The sequence below is a fragment of the Haliotis asinina genome, chromosome 10 (assembly GCF_037392515.1).
Source record: "Haliotis asinina isolate JCU_RB_2024 chromosome 10, JCU_Hal_asi_v2, whole genome shotgun sequence".
Taxonomy (NCBI): Eukaryota; Metazoa; Mollusca; class Gastropoda; order Lepetellida; family Haliotidae; genus Haliotis; species Haliotis asinina.
In genome coordinates, this window is record NC_090289.1 from 53621261 (window position 1) to 53641106 (window position 19846).

Below are 19846 nucleotides of genomic sequence, written 5' to 3' on the forward strand. Positions count from 1 at the left end.
AACTTCCTTATTCTGTATTGGCGACGTTTCGATATAGATTCTAATGCATCACTTGCTTGACAACGACATTAGAATCTATCCATGCAATAATCCCCATCTTTTAAACCTTAGCTGGCGTTAAAACCAACACCTTAAACTCCCTGTGAATAAACGGATGGTAGTCACCGAGTAGCCGCCATGTTGAATTTTGACCAATCCGGAATATCGACGACCAAACCCAAACTCTCGGAGCTCAATGGGCGGCGTTTTATTAATACCTTGGGCTTTTATATCAGTTTTAAATGAAAAAAATATGAAATGTACACCCAGCGTGTTTGAAGTCTTCACAATACGGCGACGAATAGCGTTTTGCACTCCAGCATGATATGGTATAATCGTCTCATTAGACCAACATTTTACAAATGCCAATGGATTCAGATGATGCTTCATTAATGCCCATGTGCATACATGAATCAGACTGACCGTATTTGGTGTGCCGTTAGTGTGTTCAACACTTCTTGTCCTATACAGAAACCAAACTTTTCGTAATCTTTAAACATTACCTGAACTGTATGAAAAATTATCCTTCATCAGTGTGTGCTAACAGGTTCAATGGTGTATGCTACCATATTCCACATATTCCAAAGAGTATATCAACAGATTCCAAAGCGTGTATTAACAGATATAACAGTATATCTACAGATTCAGTGGTGTAAACATTTTGCACTAACACATCCAGTAGTTTATGCTAGCAGATGCAACGATTCCGGAGCATATTAACAGTTATCAGGGTTTCTGAGTTAGCAGCGTATCAGTTCGCTTTGGTCGAGCTCCTGTTACTTTTTTCAGATTTCACGGTAGTGAATGTCAAAATCTATGATCTGATTTCACAGACCAGATGATATCACTTACTACCCGATGCTTTCTGGTATCTTACATATCACATATTGGAAATGAAAAAAAAAAGAAATGTTGTTTACCAAATACTTTCTAGATAGATTTAATGCTTTATGTATACGGATTAGAACAATCTTCATGTCTGTATATCACAGCATCGCTTCTGTGACCGCGCCAAAGAAACGGGAAACACTGATAGAAACATGAGACTAATAGCTGTATTACTTGATAGACGTTTGAAACCTACAAGACAGGTACTCTATATCATGAAAGGTCAACAGCCTAATCATCATTACAGTCAACACTTCTTGTGGAGTGTACGGCCAAACACAGCTGGAATGTTTTTGTCCTGTTTAGTACAACGATTATTTTAAATATCCCAATATTCCAATACTACTGCTCGAGAAACGGTTTCAATGTTACAAGCACAATCTCACATGTTGTCAAGTATTTTACGGGCGCGTATTAGGTTACAATATTTCAGTATCGTTTTATAAAACAGAGTTACTCCCCTTCCATTAGGGGGACACCCACCCACAAACCCCCCCCCCCCCAACCCCCCCCACACACACTAACACACACTCAGACACAAGCGCGCAAGTCGCTGTGACGAAATAGTTCTATATTTAAAAGGCATTGATTTCATGGCAATTTGAAGAATTCGTTTTCATCATACCAAAATACATACCGAAAGGAATATGTAACTGTCAATACGTTGTTTTCATCCTAGCGAAGCTACAATCTAAAAAAAAGTATAAAACAAAAAAATGAAAGTTCAGATCTGTTTTAACACTGACTCAGCGTCAATAAATTATGTTTAAAAGTAAAAATGGGAAGAAGATTTATGATGAGATTTGAGAAATCACGCACACAGAAGGTGTAATGACATGCGCGTGATTGCACACACGCATTCGCATATAAACACGCATGAAGTAAGACACCAATAATGGTACACACTTATTTAGGTGTGCCATTAACTAGTGTAACGCCTCATTACCATTCCAGATGAGATTATCCACAGTCAGTAGGTAGCCGGGTTGGTTGTGACGGCGACATATAAAGCCGTTTGACTTTCACCCTACATAGTAATGGCTTCTGTGAACTTTCAAGCACAACAATGCAACATAATACTTTGTCTGTTACAGACGCCATTCGGTGGGAGCTTGTATTCAAACCTGTCTGGTCAGTGCAAGCTACGCAGAGCTATCTTAAGGGCACTGGTGACTTATCTTTACTTTTTGATCTCTCAGACAATAGCGTCTTAAATCCGTCCCTCCTGAAGAGATTTACTATTCGGATCATATTCTCACAATTGTGAATTAGGGTGACATTAGCTCATATGTTGGTGGTGTCAAAATGAAAATCAGTGGATGCAGCGGCTTTTGTTATGGTTTGCTTTCTGGTCATGTTGTACCTCATCCCTACAGGGTGGTTCGATGAGAGTTGCCGGTTAACGATATTTGGTTCCAACGATTTACAAACATGTAAAGCTCTAAGGTGTCCTAACCCTAACCCTAACCCTAACCCTGATAACATCATCTGTCCGCCACTTCCGGAACAACATGCACCCAGCCACTTCCGGCACAAGATTCAGGATCCAGTTCCATCACAACATGCAGTCTGATAGCTTCGTGATGTTCTGATGCATTAAACGAACAATATACGTGAACACATTTGAAAACACATCAAAACACCAAAGAATTTTGCTAAGTTTTCAAAACCACGGATTTTGCCCTTGCTATTCTCATTATGTAATCAACAAAATCAAGACACTTGTGGATGCAGAATCTATTCGCCAGGCTCATTTCTATCTTCTTCTATCTCTGATGCCTCGTTTACATTCTACTGTCCTCCTTAACTGTGAACTGTTACCCTTTAAACTCGATTTCCTGCCTTAACAATGAACTATTTCCCTTAAGCTCTACTACCTGTCTTAACAATGAACTATTACTCTTAAGCTCTACTACCTGCCTAAACAATGAACTGTTACCCTTGAAGCCCTACTGCCTGCCTTAACAATCAACCATCTCCCTTTAACCTTTTCTGCACCACTTGACTACCTCCTCTCAACCTCGAAACTCATTTGCCTGCCTCAACAATCTACTGTGTACCTTTAACCCCTGCGCCCTGCCTCGACCATGACTGTTTCTGCTCTTTCTATATCTCATTATACGCTACATTCTGCTATGCACTCACTACGGTCTGCCTTACAAAAAACACTAGTAACCCCAACTAAATGCCTTAACCTTCTATCTGCCTTATCCCACATACATTTTTCTTGTCCCACATCTATGTTAACTATCTAAACCACCAGCCCTCCCGTAACCATCATTTAAATCTCTGCTTTCTCCATGAAGTCATCAGAGATTGCCTTAACCCTCTAACATACCATTAAAACGTAGGAGATAGTGGATTTTGCGTTCATACAACTAGCCATTCGGAATGTATATAATAAAAGGGGCAAAAGAAAGTGAACACCCTTATTAATGATCGACAAAATCAAAGAAAAACATACAGTCATTATGGAACATGGTGAACCGATGTTCGTTTGTAAAAAACACTCGCTGCCAGTTTCGTACCAGGCAGCAACGTACAGTCTTTGCCCGCTGTAACCTGCGACACCGATGTTCCTGGGTCACCCCGATGTTCCTGGTTTCCAAGCACAGGAGTAGAAGCTGCAAGCAGAAGCCGTAGCCTGGTACGTCGACTATTGACATGACCTAGAGTCGTTGCTGCCATTTCCGTTATCGTGATGTACTGGTTGCGCAAATGAAGAGTACGCATATAGGGGTCCTCCTGTGGGTCGTCACACGCTGTCAGCCTAATTGTGGCCTGTCTTGGGTGCTGCCAGTCTTCCTGTAACGTTGGATGGTACCACGTGTACATAAAAATGAAGATTTGTATGGATATCAACTTCTTTATTATGATGCACAACGTTTCGGAAGTAATGCTTACTCCTTCAGCAGGTGAATGAGAAGAGCTATATTTATATGAACAGGTAAACAATAACAAAGTAACAAGTGGATTAAATGAACAAAAACTGGAAGCCAGTATAAACAAGCACTGGTAGGAAGCCGACAGTTATGATAACAATGATGGAAGCCAATGGTAAGATTATGTTTACATAACAGAGATAGGGGGTAAGGACGATGTACATGATTGGGGATTAAGGATGGAAGCCAATGGTGATGACATACACATGATTGAGTGAGGGTTAAGGATGATGTACATGATAGGGAAGATAATAAGGATGTACACTGGTAGATTGGCTATATATTGTGTAAACGCTAATTAATTCATAGATGGAATGTACACAGATAGATAGGATTAATTTAAGTCCCAGGCATTTGGTAGGTACACTCCTTAATCACGGTTGATTGCTGGTTTCTGTCTCCGGATCTCGATGTCCCCTTGTAGTTTCCTTTGGCGCCAGTTGTTGTTGTTGGTAGATAGTATCTTAGTGTCCTCCTAGGGTTCTTGAGAATGTGTTCAGAGATGGGCGATATCTGGTTGCACTTGCTGACGGAGATCTGGTGTTTCTTCATTCTGGTGTTGATTGGTCTCAGCGTTTCCCCAATGTATAGGGGAAGTGTACAGTTCAGGGGCCTGGAAATATGGCTGTTGTTCGCGCCCATCTGCCTCATACCCATGGCTCTCTCGCTCTCTTGCACTGTTAACCATGGCATAATTTCGGTAGTTTTCTGTCAGCTGAGAGGTATGACTACCATTTCGCTGCCTTTTCATACCATTTCTCGGCAAGCATTTTGCAAAATCCACGAGATGCACGTTTTGCCATTTCTCTTCAGCATTTGTTTTCCTGCTTCATTTGCATTTTATCTGTCCTGTAAATCCAATATCCTATACCTTTTTAATGGTACCTTTTTTTGAGATCGTAATCCTTGTCTTACCTTTTTGCGCTTAATGTCAGCCTCCTACTGTATGTAGCTCCCAATGTGTTCGTTATGTAACATTCTACGAAAGCTCCCAAATATGCTGTTGAACTGCTTTTCGTGTCAACAGCTTTTACACGCAGACAGGAAGTCGTTGTCTAATAAAGACGTTCACGATGAACTCAGGCCGTGGGCGATATATCCAGCACATGCGTAGTCACGATATAATCCGGAAACAGCTCCATATTGTTTTCGGATGAATGTGCATAATTGCCTATTTCCACATCCGGCTGACAAAAGGATGAAAATGTTAGGGATTAATTCTTCTGATATGAAACTATAGATAAGCCTAGTCAGTGATTTAGTGGAACTGGTGAGTATTACTGGTAGACATTGGAAACCAGTGAACGAGCAAAAGACGGGAATCTGTAATCATCATCTGATAAGTCTTCCGCACCACTACCTGCTGCTCCTGATTCAAAGCCCAGAATGGCGTCACGCGCACGTAAAGGTTAATGTTCAGCGGGCGCCAAGGTTAAGGTACCGGTTTGAGTGTTAGACACGATAGTGAGTGAATTTCACGCTTCACCCAGCAATATGCTAGCCATAATAAGAAAGTGAACGTTATTAAATTCACTTGATATATACGTACGTTCCAGTCATGTCGGTTACATTCAAGAAGTGAAGGTGCGGCAGATTGGATGGAGAGGTGGGAATATTGGATGAAAATTCGGACTTTGGTTGTCCTGGGATACTGAGCAGTTTTTATTAACCTGAATCAACTTGGATCAGTAACGATAAAAACTGATCACAGTTTACTTGGTTAAAAGACTTCCTTCACGTGTATGTAGATGACATCACTGAAAGTGACGCTCCCTTTCTGGCGGTGGCGTTACCAGACTACAGATCAACGTATGTCGACACTTTAGGACCACGGTCTTTTTACTATTTGCAGTGTCTACATCTGAATAATGATGCTGATCAACTTCGCAAATTATTTACACTGCGCACTGTAGGGTTTGCCCGTGGAGGGTGTGATGAAAGGTGTCATTACTTTAAGGCGTTGTCAAGGTTTCTTATCAGGCTGACGTAACGTCGGTAATACGTAGTTGGAATCCTGCCCCAAACATATGGGTAGCGTTATGCCACATGGAAACTGAAAGTCTGTTTCTGTAATACTGTTTGATCAACACGCTTGATACACATTACTATGTTGTGCGTGTGATTGTGACCGGTGCAGTGTTGATATACGCGTTTGATTGTGAAACACAAAACTATGTGTTTGTAGCAAGTGTTATACTTTTATGTTTGTGAATGTATGTTCGTGTACTTGACTGATTGTAACGCATTGTGGTGTTGATCTCAGGACAATGCCGTTGCTCGTGTTTGATCGTCATACTGTAACTGTCTTTTAAAAACACATAACATAAGCACATGCCAAAGTCAATTAAGCACATGCCAAAGTCAATTAACCAAGTTTACAAATGAACATACGAGGGCTGATCAAAAAGTTCTAAGTCTACATAACTTCTTGACTGGTGACACCAACTTATCTTACAAGTGTTGTTGGACAGTGTTCTCCATCAGCATTTATAGTTATTTTACTCAAATAGATCAACCAGTTCGAAAACAACAGGTCCTTGAAGCATACTGGGGTTTACATATGAGTACAGCAGATTTGAGCTCGTCGTTACCGACAGCGTTTTCCACGGAGATGTTCCTTCAATTTTGGAAATGGGTGAAATTCACTTTGGGCCAGGTCAGGTGAATAATTATGATGGATGACTAAGTTCTTCAAGCCACAATGATGTACTGCTGACTTTGCCAATCGAGAGGTGTGAGAGGAAGCATTGTCATGTGAAATCAGAACTCAGGCCTCAACAGGCAGATTGTGTTAGATTGTGGTACATTGTGTTGTGATTTGACTATGAGGTGTAACAATATGGATCCTTGTTTCAGACTTCTCCCTCGTTCACGAGACTGACATGGAACAGGCTCCAGAGCATCCACGGGATCAGTTTGCCAGACACAGCGACCGATGTGACAGACACGATTTGCCCCTTCAGACCGGATGTCACATTAGAACCTGAGGACAACATCACTAAGACTATGTTATCGATGTTGTAATCGACCAATGAAAACCCTCGACACATGTTGCCACAACTCTCTCCTACAGGCAGATGTTCTCGCTTCTTTGTACGATACCTTTGATTAAAATGAACTCGATATGGCGGTGTTTGTCGATTCCTCTCCTCATAAATAGGTGAAATGCGTCTTTGACCCATGAGGACAAATACCATTCATAGCCAACACATATTTAGGTTTGAATGGAACCAAGAACTGGAGTGAGTGAGTGAATGAATGAGTGTAGTTTCACATCGCTTTTATCTTCTCCGGGGGACACCCGAGGTGGGCTTCATCGAATCCGTGTCATCAATGCGACGAACGAACGCTTCACTCACTGGACAACCCCAACCTGTTAGCGGTGTTAAGGAAACTAGATATCCATCAAACGTGTTGAAAATCCATTTCACCTTACACATAGTAAAGTTTCTTGGCTAGACATTGAACTCGTCCACATCAGCGTTCATCTTTACCCCATGCTTGCTGTATATCCTGTCGCATACACCACCGTGATGTATATCTTAGTGAACTGACGCACAAAAGAAACTATACACCTATCAATAACATTTGACAAAACAAGTCATCGTTGCGTTACTAAGGTGAATACACTTGCTGGAATGCATAATGCACACTTCGGTCAGAAACATGGGTATAAGATATCCGTGTCAAAAGTACAACCATCGAAAAACCAACCCTTCATTTTAGCCACGATATAATCTTTCTTTTGTTAGGTGGTACATAGCTGTGTAGTTACATATCTATATATATATATATATATATATATATATATATATATATATATATATATATATATATATATATATATATATATATATATATATATATATATATATATATATATATATATGTACATCCAGATTATAAACCCTCACTGCTTGTATACGACCGTATATCCCTGTTTATATCTTCGTTGTATACGAACGTTTATATTCGTGCGAATGTCTTGGTTGTGGTCGTGCGTATATACTCAGAGAGTTAAGTCTTTGAAGGGCCTTTGAAAGGCATTTAGAAGTGAAATACATAAGAATGAAGATTTTATGGATATCAACTTCTTTATTATGAGTACACAACGTTTCGGAGTTAATGCTTACTCCTTCATCCTGCCTAAGAATGAAGATTGTATGGATATCAACTTCTTTATTATGAGTACACAACGTTTCGGAGTTAATGCTTACTCCTTCATCCTGCCTAAGAATGAAGATTGTATGGATATCAACTTCTTTATTATGAGTACACAACGTTTCGGAGTTAATGCTTACTCCTTCAGCAGGTGAATGAGAATGGGGTACAGAGCTATATTTATGTACAGGTAAACAATAACAAAGTAACAACTTGAAGTGAATTGAGTTAACGAAAGCTGGAAGCCAGTATAAACAAGCACTGATAGGAAGCCGACAGTTATGATAACAATGATGGAATCTAGAAATACTCAGAGAGTTTACTTAAGACGACGGGCCGCTACATACTATTTGTATGTAACAGTGCATGTACACGCTAGATGTATGGGAAGTTGCTTATATCCTAGTCGTAGATGACAGTGATGATATCTTAGTTACACCCATGGTAAATGATCGTATATGTATCTCTTGTTTGTTTACTATTGTTCCTTGTCTATTAGAGTGCTGTCTTAGCTCTATACATTATGTCGCATGTCCCACAGGGCTTTTGGCCGGCCGTCAAACAAATAAGGCGACACATGAGAGTACAAGTGTTGCTTTATGTTTCCAGGTTTCTTCACAAGTATGTATTACAACGTGAGTGAAATTTTGGAAATAAATAAAGGAACACTTGTATTTTCATGTGCTCCCTTATTTTTTCCATTAGTTTTTTATGTACTGATGTTTAACTATGTATTATGTCTCACATGTGGCTAGCTATGTATCGTTGTTGATATGTCCTTCTAGTTATTATGGTACCATAGACCTTCAGTGGTTATTGAACAAAATTGGTGTGTCCGAAGGTTAATGTAATCAGTGTTCGTTGTCTAGATGACTAGATCAGAACATAGCGTTGACCGATTTTTCCTCTGCGAGATAAGCTCCACAGTATTGTCAGTGAGAAGGTCATGGCGAAAGATGTTACCTCGTTAGGGCGTATTCATGATCCTCGCCTGCTGCATCTGTTACAACGTCACCAACACGTAATCGGAAAAAACACACACAGATATATGGAGAACGTTTTTCGTATTCTGTGTAACGCATTTAAGCTGCTAAAATGTAATAGTTTGTTTCTGAAATATCCGTTGAAGGTTGGGACGTGTTGTGTGTATCACCGTGAATGACAGTCAATTCGAAGCAATGAATGACCCTAATTTCACGGTTACTGTAGGCGGTGAGCCCACTCTGCACTCGATGAGATAGAACCTGTTGACTGGCAACAAGAAATGTGCTCAAGTTAGACCTAAGAATGGGAGCTCTACACACATCGCGCCTCCATACATGTGAGGAAAGGAACTGAGATGAGAAACGAGGTTGTTAACATCGACATTACTCTCTTAAAACCACGTAAAACTATTTCTTTGTACAAACACATTTACTCTCGCGAACTCTGCCGATGAATGTAATTGGTAACCATGGAATCAATAAGCAAGCCTTTCTATCGCACGTTAGATTTCCTCACGGAGGAGAGACGATGTTTCCCGGAAGTGGACGTGATATAGGTGTCAGCAGGGAAAGTTATTTCCTGTAAAAGTCAAATGGTTACAGACTGTGGCCTCTGCCTAAGTGCCCATAGCCCTTAGGGTATGAATGTACTGGAAGGTCTTGACACAGAACACATTTTGCAAGACGCATGACACACAACACGCAAGAGAATTGATCCCAGTCAGTATAGTACTCACAATGGTGACACAAATACACCAACGACTCTAGTAACACTGTTACCCTGGAACTCAGTCATTACCCACGTACAGCCATCGTACATGTAGTAGAAGTACCCTGAAACTCAGTGTATACCGAGGATGGGCAACGCCTCTAGTAACCCTGTTACCCGGCTAAAACGTCAAAACAAGTTACAGCCATGACTATAGCAGCAGGAGCAGGTGTGCATGGTAAAGGACTTCCCATCAATTAGGAACATCATCAAGACCACTATCAGGAACATCATCAGGAACAACATCAAGAACATCATCAGGAACACTATCAGGAACATCATCAGGAACACCATGAGGAACATCATCAGGAACACCATGAGGAACATCATCAAGAACACCATCAGGAACACTTTGAGGAACATGATCAGGAACACTTTGAGGAACATCATCAGGAACACCATCAGGAACATCATCAGGAACACCATGAGAACATCATCAAGAACACCATCAGGAACACCATCAGGAACATTATCAGGAACACCATCAGGAACATCATCAGGAACACCATCAGGAACACCATCAGAAACGGTAGGGTACGACAGAGTAGCACATCGGGTGTAGTTATTTCCTAAAGCAAACTCTTAGGTAAATAATATAAAAAATGCACTTTGCAGCCTGAAGGTGTAATTTCTGATGTAATATTACACGTATGTAGTACGTTTGCACCAGACACACCGAACAATGTCTGTCAGTCTCATTTGACTGATACCTAATTGTGAGAACGGTACATATATGCTTCTCTGGCATTGCCAGTTTTACTGACCAACCCCAACAAGTGTTTCTAAATAATTATGTAAGATGGCAGAGCCCGCATATTTTGCCATATTATCCAAGTGAAATAGATCTGTGGGAACAGCTGTAAGTTTGTCTGCGTTCACAGCATCACAGACAATTTGGACCAAATAACAATATATTTAGGGGCGTAGTTTCAAAGACAGTCTTTGTAGTTTATGTGGCTAGTTCGGGGAATCAGTTCATCAATCAAGACCAGACAATAACGTATTGTAATCCTGGAATCATACAGCTGATCGGGCGTCTTCTCTGAGGAACTATCCAGAAGTTATGGGACCTGTGCTGTAACTCTGAACGTCTGATAACTAGGCGACGGGGTAGGTACATGCTTCAAAACATTTTTAACTGACTCTGTGTGTTCTTGTTTCTGAATTGTATTGTTAATGTGAAATTTCACTGAAGTGCAACACAGTGTAACTAGTGAATTATCGAACAAAAGAGTTGGAAATAACAACACTTAGTACGATGCCATTTGGTTTACGCCATGCCAGTTTCTGTGTTGCCGAAGACCCGAGTTAGATTGCCCACTTGGCTATAACGTGTGAAGCCCAAACTGGACAGGTAGAGGGATTCGAACCCAGAACCCATGGTCATCAACTCATCAAGCAATGAAAGTAATCTTGAGAGGTCTTCTCAACTCTTGTTGTGACGCACGTGTTCTAAATTTCTGTATGTAAGACATTCAGTTCAAATTACTTTGCGAAAGTTGAGACTTTCCTCCGACATCAGACTGTTAAATGCAACCTAAATATTATGGCTTTAAACTCAACGCACTCACGCAATCTCCCAACGACACACAGACGCGCATGTCTGAATTTGGAAGTATACATTTACATGAATAGTAATATCACATTAAACATTCAACATTCATTCCTACTGAGCCGAAAGTACATGTTTGCAACTTTGAAATACCTCTCCCTTGTTCTCATACTTCTGTTTATGGATTCTCCTAGCTGGCCATCTGGACACAGTACCAGCAAAACTCATATACTCCTCAGTGGCAGAGAATGACAGTTCATCCAGCAAAACGACTGAAAAGAGAAGATTTAAGAATTAAGCTTGATGTTGATACAATATCTTACTACTTGCAATACATGTACATATACACACACATAACAGTATATGTGTGTCTCACACACTGACTACATTGTGCTGTACTTGTAAATATGCAATGCAATGGTATGAAAATAACAGGCAAAGAATTAAACTTACGACTTCACCATAATTGCTTCCGCCTGTATTGTCGCGTGGAAGACATGCACTTTGGCGTGTTGACGTCATGAAAGATTTTGACTCGAGAGGGGAAAAAGATCAGTTTCAAAGAGATTGCGTTTCAATTGTCTTCAAATTGTGTATCCAGGACTCTGTCACCCCGTGTGCAACAGGCAAGCAGAACATGTGCACCCTGTAGAGATGCACAGTAAATAATCATCCGTAAACACATTGGCGATCGTTTAAAATCAGTTCAGTTTTACTTTTGAAAGAGCAAAAAATATCTGTAATAGAGTCAGCGCCGGAGATTGCATAGAGTTGATAGCTGCAACCATGCGGATTAACAAGTTTGTGTTGCTTTCATGGAGATAATGAGGTTGGCTGCGAGTTGATTTCGTTTGGATTAGATTACTCGGGCGACATCAGTTAGTCTTGTTCCACGCTGTTTTGTCAGGTAACGTAATGAAGTCCCAATTCTTCCCATCCATGCGCGACAATGACAAGGAGACTGTTTTAATGGCCTCCGTTGGTGACGGAGTGACAGGATGACATGGGGTGACCTGCAACATGGCCATACACAGCGCCTTCAGGTAGCTACCTGTATGTGTGTGTCCTTGAATGAGTTTGTTATTGTAATCTATGGATAGTGCTTGTGTTGTCCATGAACAGTGCGTGGTGTATTAGTAATGTGTGCGCGTGTATCGGGCGAGTAGTATGTGTCTGTGAGTATGTGTACTAAACGAGTAGTGTGTGTCTGTGAGTGTGTCTGTGTGGGCACTAAATGAGTAGTGTGTGTGTATTAAAAGACTAGTGTGTGTCTGAGTGTGTGTGTACTAAACGAGCAGTATGTATGTGTACGAAACGCGTAGTGTGTGTCTGTGGTGGATTCTAAACGAGTAGTGTGTGTGTCTGTGGTGGGTTCTAAACGAGTAGTGTGTGTGTCTGTGGGGGGTTCTAAACGAGTACTGTGTGTGTCTGGGGGGTTCTAAACGAGTACTGTGTGTGTCTGTGGGGGTTCTAAACGAGTATTGTGTGTGTCTGTGGGGGGTTCTAAACGAGTATTGTGTGTGTCCTACTCGGCTATTGCGTGTATGTTTAATATTAAACGTGCAGTCTGTTTCTGTGAATGTGTACTAAAAGAATTGTGTGTGTCTGAGTGTGTGTTTACTAAACGAGTAGTGTGTTTATGTGTGTGTACTAAACGAGTAGTGTGTGTGTCCTACACGCGTAGTGTGTGTATGTATTCCAAACTGAGTAGTATGTGTCTGTGAGTGTGTGTAATAAGCGAGGTGTGTGTGTGTCCTACACCACTAGTCCTTTTCTAGATTTTGTGTAGTATACGAGGAGTACATATGTAGTGCGTGAGCATTCGGAGGTTCTCGATCACACGGATGTTAAAGCATCTAAACATAGAAACACCCACACCGTCCATTACTTGCAGTACATTCCTGACGTCTTACCGTCGTGACAACACAATGACAGTAACTTAAACTGAATCTTAACACATCAATGTAATTTGATTACAAATAAAATTAAACATTCCCCTGTTGTTACTAATTTCATAAACTGTTAAATATTTACAAGTTACATTGCCATATAGTAGTGTGTAGAGAACGTTTGGCGTGTGTAGATGTTATTGTGCGTGTGTGATGTTTGAGTAGTGCTTGTATAGTGCTTGTCTTCACTTAGTACACAGTGGCGGTATGGTGGCACAGCGGTGAAAACGTTCGCTTTCGGGTTTGATTGTCAGGCTCGATTCTCCGCGTGGGCATACTGTGCGGAACCTGTTTCTTGTTTCTTCCTCCTAGAAATTCCTGGAATATTGGTAAAAACGGCTTAAAACATAAATTAACTCACCGACTCCAATGTTAAGAAAAAGTCTCAGTAAATATGATTTCAACAATAACGTCTTGCTGGATTTTCTATGTGTTTTTGTCAGTTGCCCAGTCTGTGTGTGTGTCAGTACCCCTCTCTGTGTGTATGTCAGTACCCCTCTCTGTGTGTATGTCAGTACCCCTCTCTGTGTGTATGTCAGTACCCCTCTCTGTGTGTATGTCAGTACCCCTCTCTGTGTGTATGTCAGTACCCCTCTCTGTGTGTATGTCAGTACCCCTCTCTGTGTGTATGTCAGTACCCCTCTCTGTGTGTATGTCAGTATCCCTCTCTGTGTGTATGTCAGTACCCCTCTCTGTGTGTATGTCAGTACCCCTCTCTGTGTGTATGTCAGTACCCCTCTCTGTGTGTATGTCAGTACCCCTCTCTGTGTGTATGTCAGTTGCCCAGTCTGTGTGTATGTCAGTACCCCTCTCTGTGTGTATGTCAGTACCCCTCTCTGTGTGTATGTCAGTACCCCTCTCTGTGTGTATGTCAGTACCCCTTTCTGTGTGTATGTCAGCACCCCTCTCTGTGTGTATGTCAGTACCCCTCTCTGTGTGTATGTCAGTACCCCTCTCTGTGTGTATGTCAGTACCCCTCTCTGTGTGTATGTCAGTACCCCTCTCTGTGTGTATGTCAGTACCCCTCTCTGTGTGTATGTCAGTACCCCTCTCTGTGTGTATGTCAGTACCCCTCTCTGTGTGTATGTCAGTACCCCTCTCTGTGTGTATGTCAGTACCCCTCTCTGTGTGTGTATCAGTACCTTACTCTGTGTGTATGTCAGTACCCCTCTCTGTGTGTATGTCAGTACCCCTCTCTGTGTGTATGTCAGTACCCCTCTCTGTGTGTATGTCAGTACCCCTCTCTGTGTGTATGTCAGTACCCCTCTCTGTGTGTATGTCAGTACCCCTCTCTGTGTGTATGTCAGTACCCCTCTCTGTGTGTATGTCAGTACCCCTCTCTGTGTGTGTATCAGTACCCCTCTCTGTGTGTATGTCAGTACCCCTCTCTGTGTGTATGTCAGTACCCCTCTCTGTGTGTATGTCAGTACCCCTCTCTGTGTGTATGTCAGTACCCCTCTCTGTGTGTATGTCAGTACCCCTCTCTGTGTGTATGTCAGTACCCCTCTCTGTGTGTGTGTATCAGTACCTTACTCTGTCTCTATGTCAGTTGCCCACTCCGTGTCTATGTCAGTTCCCCATTCCGTGTCTACATCAGTTGCCCACTCCGTGTCTATGTCACTAGCCCATTCCGTGTCTATGTTAGTTGCCCACTCTGTGTATGTCAGTACCCCATTCTGTGTCTATGTTAGTTGCCCACTCCGTGTCTATGTCAATACCCCATTCTGTGTCTATGTTAGTTGCCCACTCCGTGTCTATGTCAGTACCCCATTCTGTGTCTATGTTACTTGCCCACTCCGTGTCTATGTCAATTCCCCATTCCGTGTCAATTCCCCATTCCGTGTCTATGTTAGTATGTCACTTCACCACTATGTATGTCACTTCACCACTATGTGTGTACGTCACTTCACCTATATGTGAGTATGTCACTTCACCACTATGTGAGTATGTGACTTCACCACTATGTGAGTATGTGACTTCACCACTATGTGTGTACGTCACTTCACCACTATGTGAGTATGTCACTTCACCACTATGTGAGTATGTCACTTCACCACTATGTGAGTATGTCACTTCACCACTATGTGAGTATGTCACTTCACCACTATGTGAGTATGTGACTTCACCACTATGTGAATATGTCACTTCACCACTATGTGAGTATGTCACTTCACGACAATGTGAGTATGTCACTTCACCACTATGTGAGTATGTCATTTCACCACTATGTGAGTATGTCACTTCACCACTATGTGAGTATGTCACTTCACCACTATGTGAGTATGTCACTTCACCGCTTTGTGTGCAGGTTGCTGTAAGCCAGACGCAGTGTGACGCTGATCAGCGTCTGAGACCCGTCTCATTTCCCAGCCCTAAACAGGTCCACGGCCATTACTCTCGTTGACTAAATGGAGAAGCGTTGTCCCTTGCTGGGGACTCAGACGTGCAGGGTCCCAGAGATCTGACAGCAGTGCTCAGTCACATGTCCATACTTTAACAAATTGCCGGGCCTGACTGCCCGATCACTCATCAATGACAGACCTATCTGGAGGAGACGACAGTGGAGAGTGGAGAGCGATCATATCGACGCATAAGTACTTACTGGATAACCACAGTGCTAAGATTTGTGTTCCTGTAGTCAACAGTGGAACACAACATTTCAGTCGTCTTTACTACAGGTTAATTAATCTATCAAGTAAACTGCAATACACAGCCTCCACTGTATTCTGACCCCACTCAGGTTTGTAATTTATTAAGTGTCTTCAGAGGCACAACATAACTTTTACTAGTTGAAAACATATCGATATATTGTTATGTGGCCGTGAAGGTTATTGACATTCAATGTTGAAAGTATATGCATTGTTCCAGCAAGGATTCAATAGACTGCTGTGTAACAACAGCTCGATGGGAGGAATCTAGTTTATCTGATGTGGGCAGTTCCAATAATTAGAAGCTTGTAAGACTTGAAGTTTCAGAGAACACAGAAAAATCTTGAAGATGAAAGCACACATAAATTCGACTGTGCCACTCACGTGACAAATGCCAGTGCGGTGTGGGAAAACATTTTTTTTTACCCGGATATCGAGCCGAAGTCTGTACGGCTATCATATCATTGTGTAATCTGTACAGATATCTTATCTTAGAGCCTAATATGTCCGACAGTGTTAGCGGCTAAAGTGCTCAAAGTGTCTGATAGTGTTGGTGCCTGTTGTGTCTGACAGTGTTAGTGCCTAATGTATATGGTCGCCTAAAGTGTCTGATAGTGTTTGTGCCTAATGTGTCTGATAGTGTTTGTGCCTAATGTGTCTGACAGTGTTGTTGCCTAATGTCTTCGATAGTGCTGGTACATAGTGTGTGTTACGTTATAAATTTCAAGGATGCAGACATTACGAATTTGACCCAGTGAACTGGATTCGGCCAGTGAAAACAAGATCACATTTGTCAGGGAGTAACAAAGCTGACAGCTGTCTCCATGGAGTTGCTGACCCGTCCATCCACGAGTGGCAGATTGCTGCACAATGCCTCGAAGGGCATATATGCTGTCCTCGGATGACGACTAGCAAAATCAGATGCGGGTTAACATAAGCAACTCCTCGTGTGCAACGGGATTAGAGGAATCAAATACAAAAGCAAGGCTCATTTATATGTGTCAGGATATTAATTGACTGATTTTAATTAATGTTCAGTTAAGCTACGTTTGATATTGACGAAATCTACCTTCGTTTATCACTGGCCTTAGCAGATTAATTATTTTCTAAAATCAAATATAAGCGTTAATTCGTTTGCGAATTAGTTGTGTGTTTTTCATAACGCTTTTTAAAATACTTCAGCGTGGTTTTGTACATATTGGTTATTTATATCAAATATATAAGTTGACAGATTTAGATGGACACGTCATACCTAGGTCTGCCATTTTCGCGTGAATGGCACATGTACTCCGTGAGGTTAGTTTCTAAAAGTCTTCAAACAGCGACGTAGGGCGATCCATCCCATGTTGTAATGGGTCCAGTAATATGTTTTCAAAACAGCTATGAAAACACGCCTTTCAAACATTGACCTAGACTCATTGCCTCTTGGTGAGATATTTAAAGTTATCACTTCATATCAACAATATGACACTGGTTCCTCATGCAGTGACGCATACGTTTTTACTGACTATCTGGTGGAACACCTACTGATCCAACCCTCGCACTGTTATCACATTTCAAAAAATCTACTTGACATTTAAGTGACGCTTTACAACAGAATACCTCAAGACATTAACCTTTAGAATCGGAAATAGAAAATATGTACTATTGTCTGACAACGGGGAAACAAACAGTGCGTTGTGTAATAACTAGCTCAACCAGTCACTGATACAACGTCCCCACTAAGCCTACCAATATTGTTAGATATTATATGGTTTTGTACATTACAACACGTGTTTTTAACTCTGATAAAGTACTGTTCATTCAATACACAATGTGTTCAGGGCATCATGCATGTCCCGGAAGAGTTATTAGTCCCAGAACGAAGTATGTATTTAGCACACATTGCAAACTTTCGCATGATAGTAGTGACTCATTAGAACTCTACGTCTATGTACAAACCTCCTTAATGTGCGTCTGCGAACCTCCTTAAGGTACTCTACAGACTTCTTGATCTTTGACACATTATGACACATAATTAAGCACAACACATTTGATGTTGTTGCCACTTTGTGCCTTGAAAATTGCCTGACTGGTTTCCATAGTCGTTAATTGCTATCAGTGTTGAAAGGGCAATGCAATTGCAACCAAACCTCTCTTTCAACAATGGCGTAACAGTCTAGTCTTGATTCCTTAAACGAATGGGAGATTTAATTAGCATAGTCGAATACAAGTTCCCTTCAATATTCTGTTGTTGGGTTAACCATATTAGCACTGGTAAATCCAGTAATAACACATGGAAAGAAATTATACGTAGCTACAGTCTTGGATTTAAATGTGAAACAATCAAGATACAGTTCGACCAATCAGAGGAACGATACCTTTCCACTTTATCAAGATGTTGGCTATGCACCAGAACTGTCTAAACCGACCCTTATCTCCAAATACTCACAGTTATTTGGACTGCCAGCTTTCGATACCAGATCATGATAGATCAACGACCATTATTTATTCATCAAATTCACCCCATCCTCTGGTGTTGAGTAACCTCCACATCTGCCTACCAGCATCAATGTGTTCCTGCAACAGACTAGGTAACACACTGGTGGCTTAATGTCACCTGCGTCATCACTATTATTGCTGCCACAATAAGGTAACACACTGGTGGCTTAATGTCACCTGCGTCATCACTATTATTGCTTCCACATTAAGGTAACGCTTTTATATAATTTCGTCTGAATGCTATTTTATTCTGGATGCTATTCTATGTTTTATGCCTCCATTATTACTTGTAACATTATTCACTTATATTTGTTTGTTCAACATTAGTAATGATATTATATTCTTACTAACTGGTGAGTAAATGTTCATTTTAAAAGCTCCATATAGCGGAAATAAAACCTATGACCTGTTGTTGTGAAGCAATGTTTTTTATGAAACGAATTTCACAATCATATTGACACAACCCTGATTTATGAAAATACCTTATCATGTTTGCATATGTTATATAGCGTCTTATTACACGCTAGTAACAAAACCATAGCATCTGCAATGGTATATCGTCTATTTGTGGCTATGGACTATTGTTGTTAAAGCTATTAGTTTAAAATAAGTATGCATGTAACAAACCCTGTTAATGTATAGGCTGAAATTCTTCTGCGTCATCTCTGTCCACATAATTTCTATTTAAGTCAATCCAGGATCAGTAAGTTTTTAACAAAAGAGATCACTGACTAATGGACACGTGTTAAGAAACGGGGTTGTAGTTACAGCAAAAATACTTACTTTTGTAGAATAAGAGAACTATCATGATTTCCGACCGTCACAACCAAGTTTTAATTCACCTTTTGCTGGAGAAAAGCTACTTAATAATGTTTGTGAAAGGTCAACTTGAAAGACATACCTGGAGTTGATCCTGAATCTGATGGGGACACTGGGAGATTTTACGAACGGTTTGACAAATAGTAACACGTTGTATTGTAGTCGGAGAGTGTTTTGTTGTCAAGCCGGTGGAGAGTAAAATAAAGTTTAGTAGCTGTCGGGGGCCGTGCCCTTTGGGTGTTGTCAAGCAGGGTTGTGTGTTATCAAGCATTGTATGCGAGTTGTGTTGCTACCATCTCTGGAAGTTACTTGTGAAGTCGATAGAGAGGAGGGAGCACTGGACAAGTGGAGAGGAGGACATTGTCACCAAATGCTGATACATGATGTCGTGAAGAAGAAGGATATGGATAACCAGATGTGGAGCTCGCGAGAGTGTGTCAACTAAGTGTTGAGGAAGGTGCAGCAACCAGAAAGTTACTTTCAAGTGACATGGGGGCGCTGTCCAGGACTTGAATAATAACGTTTGTGTTTTCAAGGAGCTTGACGGGAAAGATGTCAGGACGAGTTGAAAGGCTTGTTGTCAAGCAGTCGATGTGAAAAGGGAAGTCATCATCC

General features: G+C 41.2%; 2 protein-coding genes across 2 annotated transcripts in view; both read left to right on the top strand.

Moving 5' to 3' along the window:
• Window positions 1-19846, top strand: part of LOC137297853 (MKI67 FHA domain-interacting nucleolar phosphoprotein-like) — a 273252-nt gene that overhangs the window by 132409 nt on the left and 120997 nt on the right. The window lies entirely within an intron of this gene.
• Window positions 9958-11986, top strand: LOC137298769 (leucine-rich repeat and coiled-coil domain-containing protein PF3D7_0703800-like). Its single transcript, XM_067831045.1, has 2 exons — window positions 9958-10311; window positions 11936-11986. Exons 1-2 carry the CDS (start codon window positions 9958-9960, stop codon window positions 11984-11986), a joined length of 405 nt encoding a protein of 134 aa, XP_067687146.1.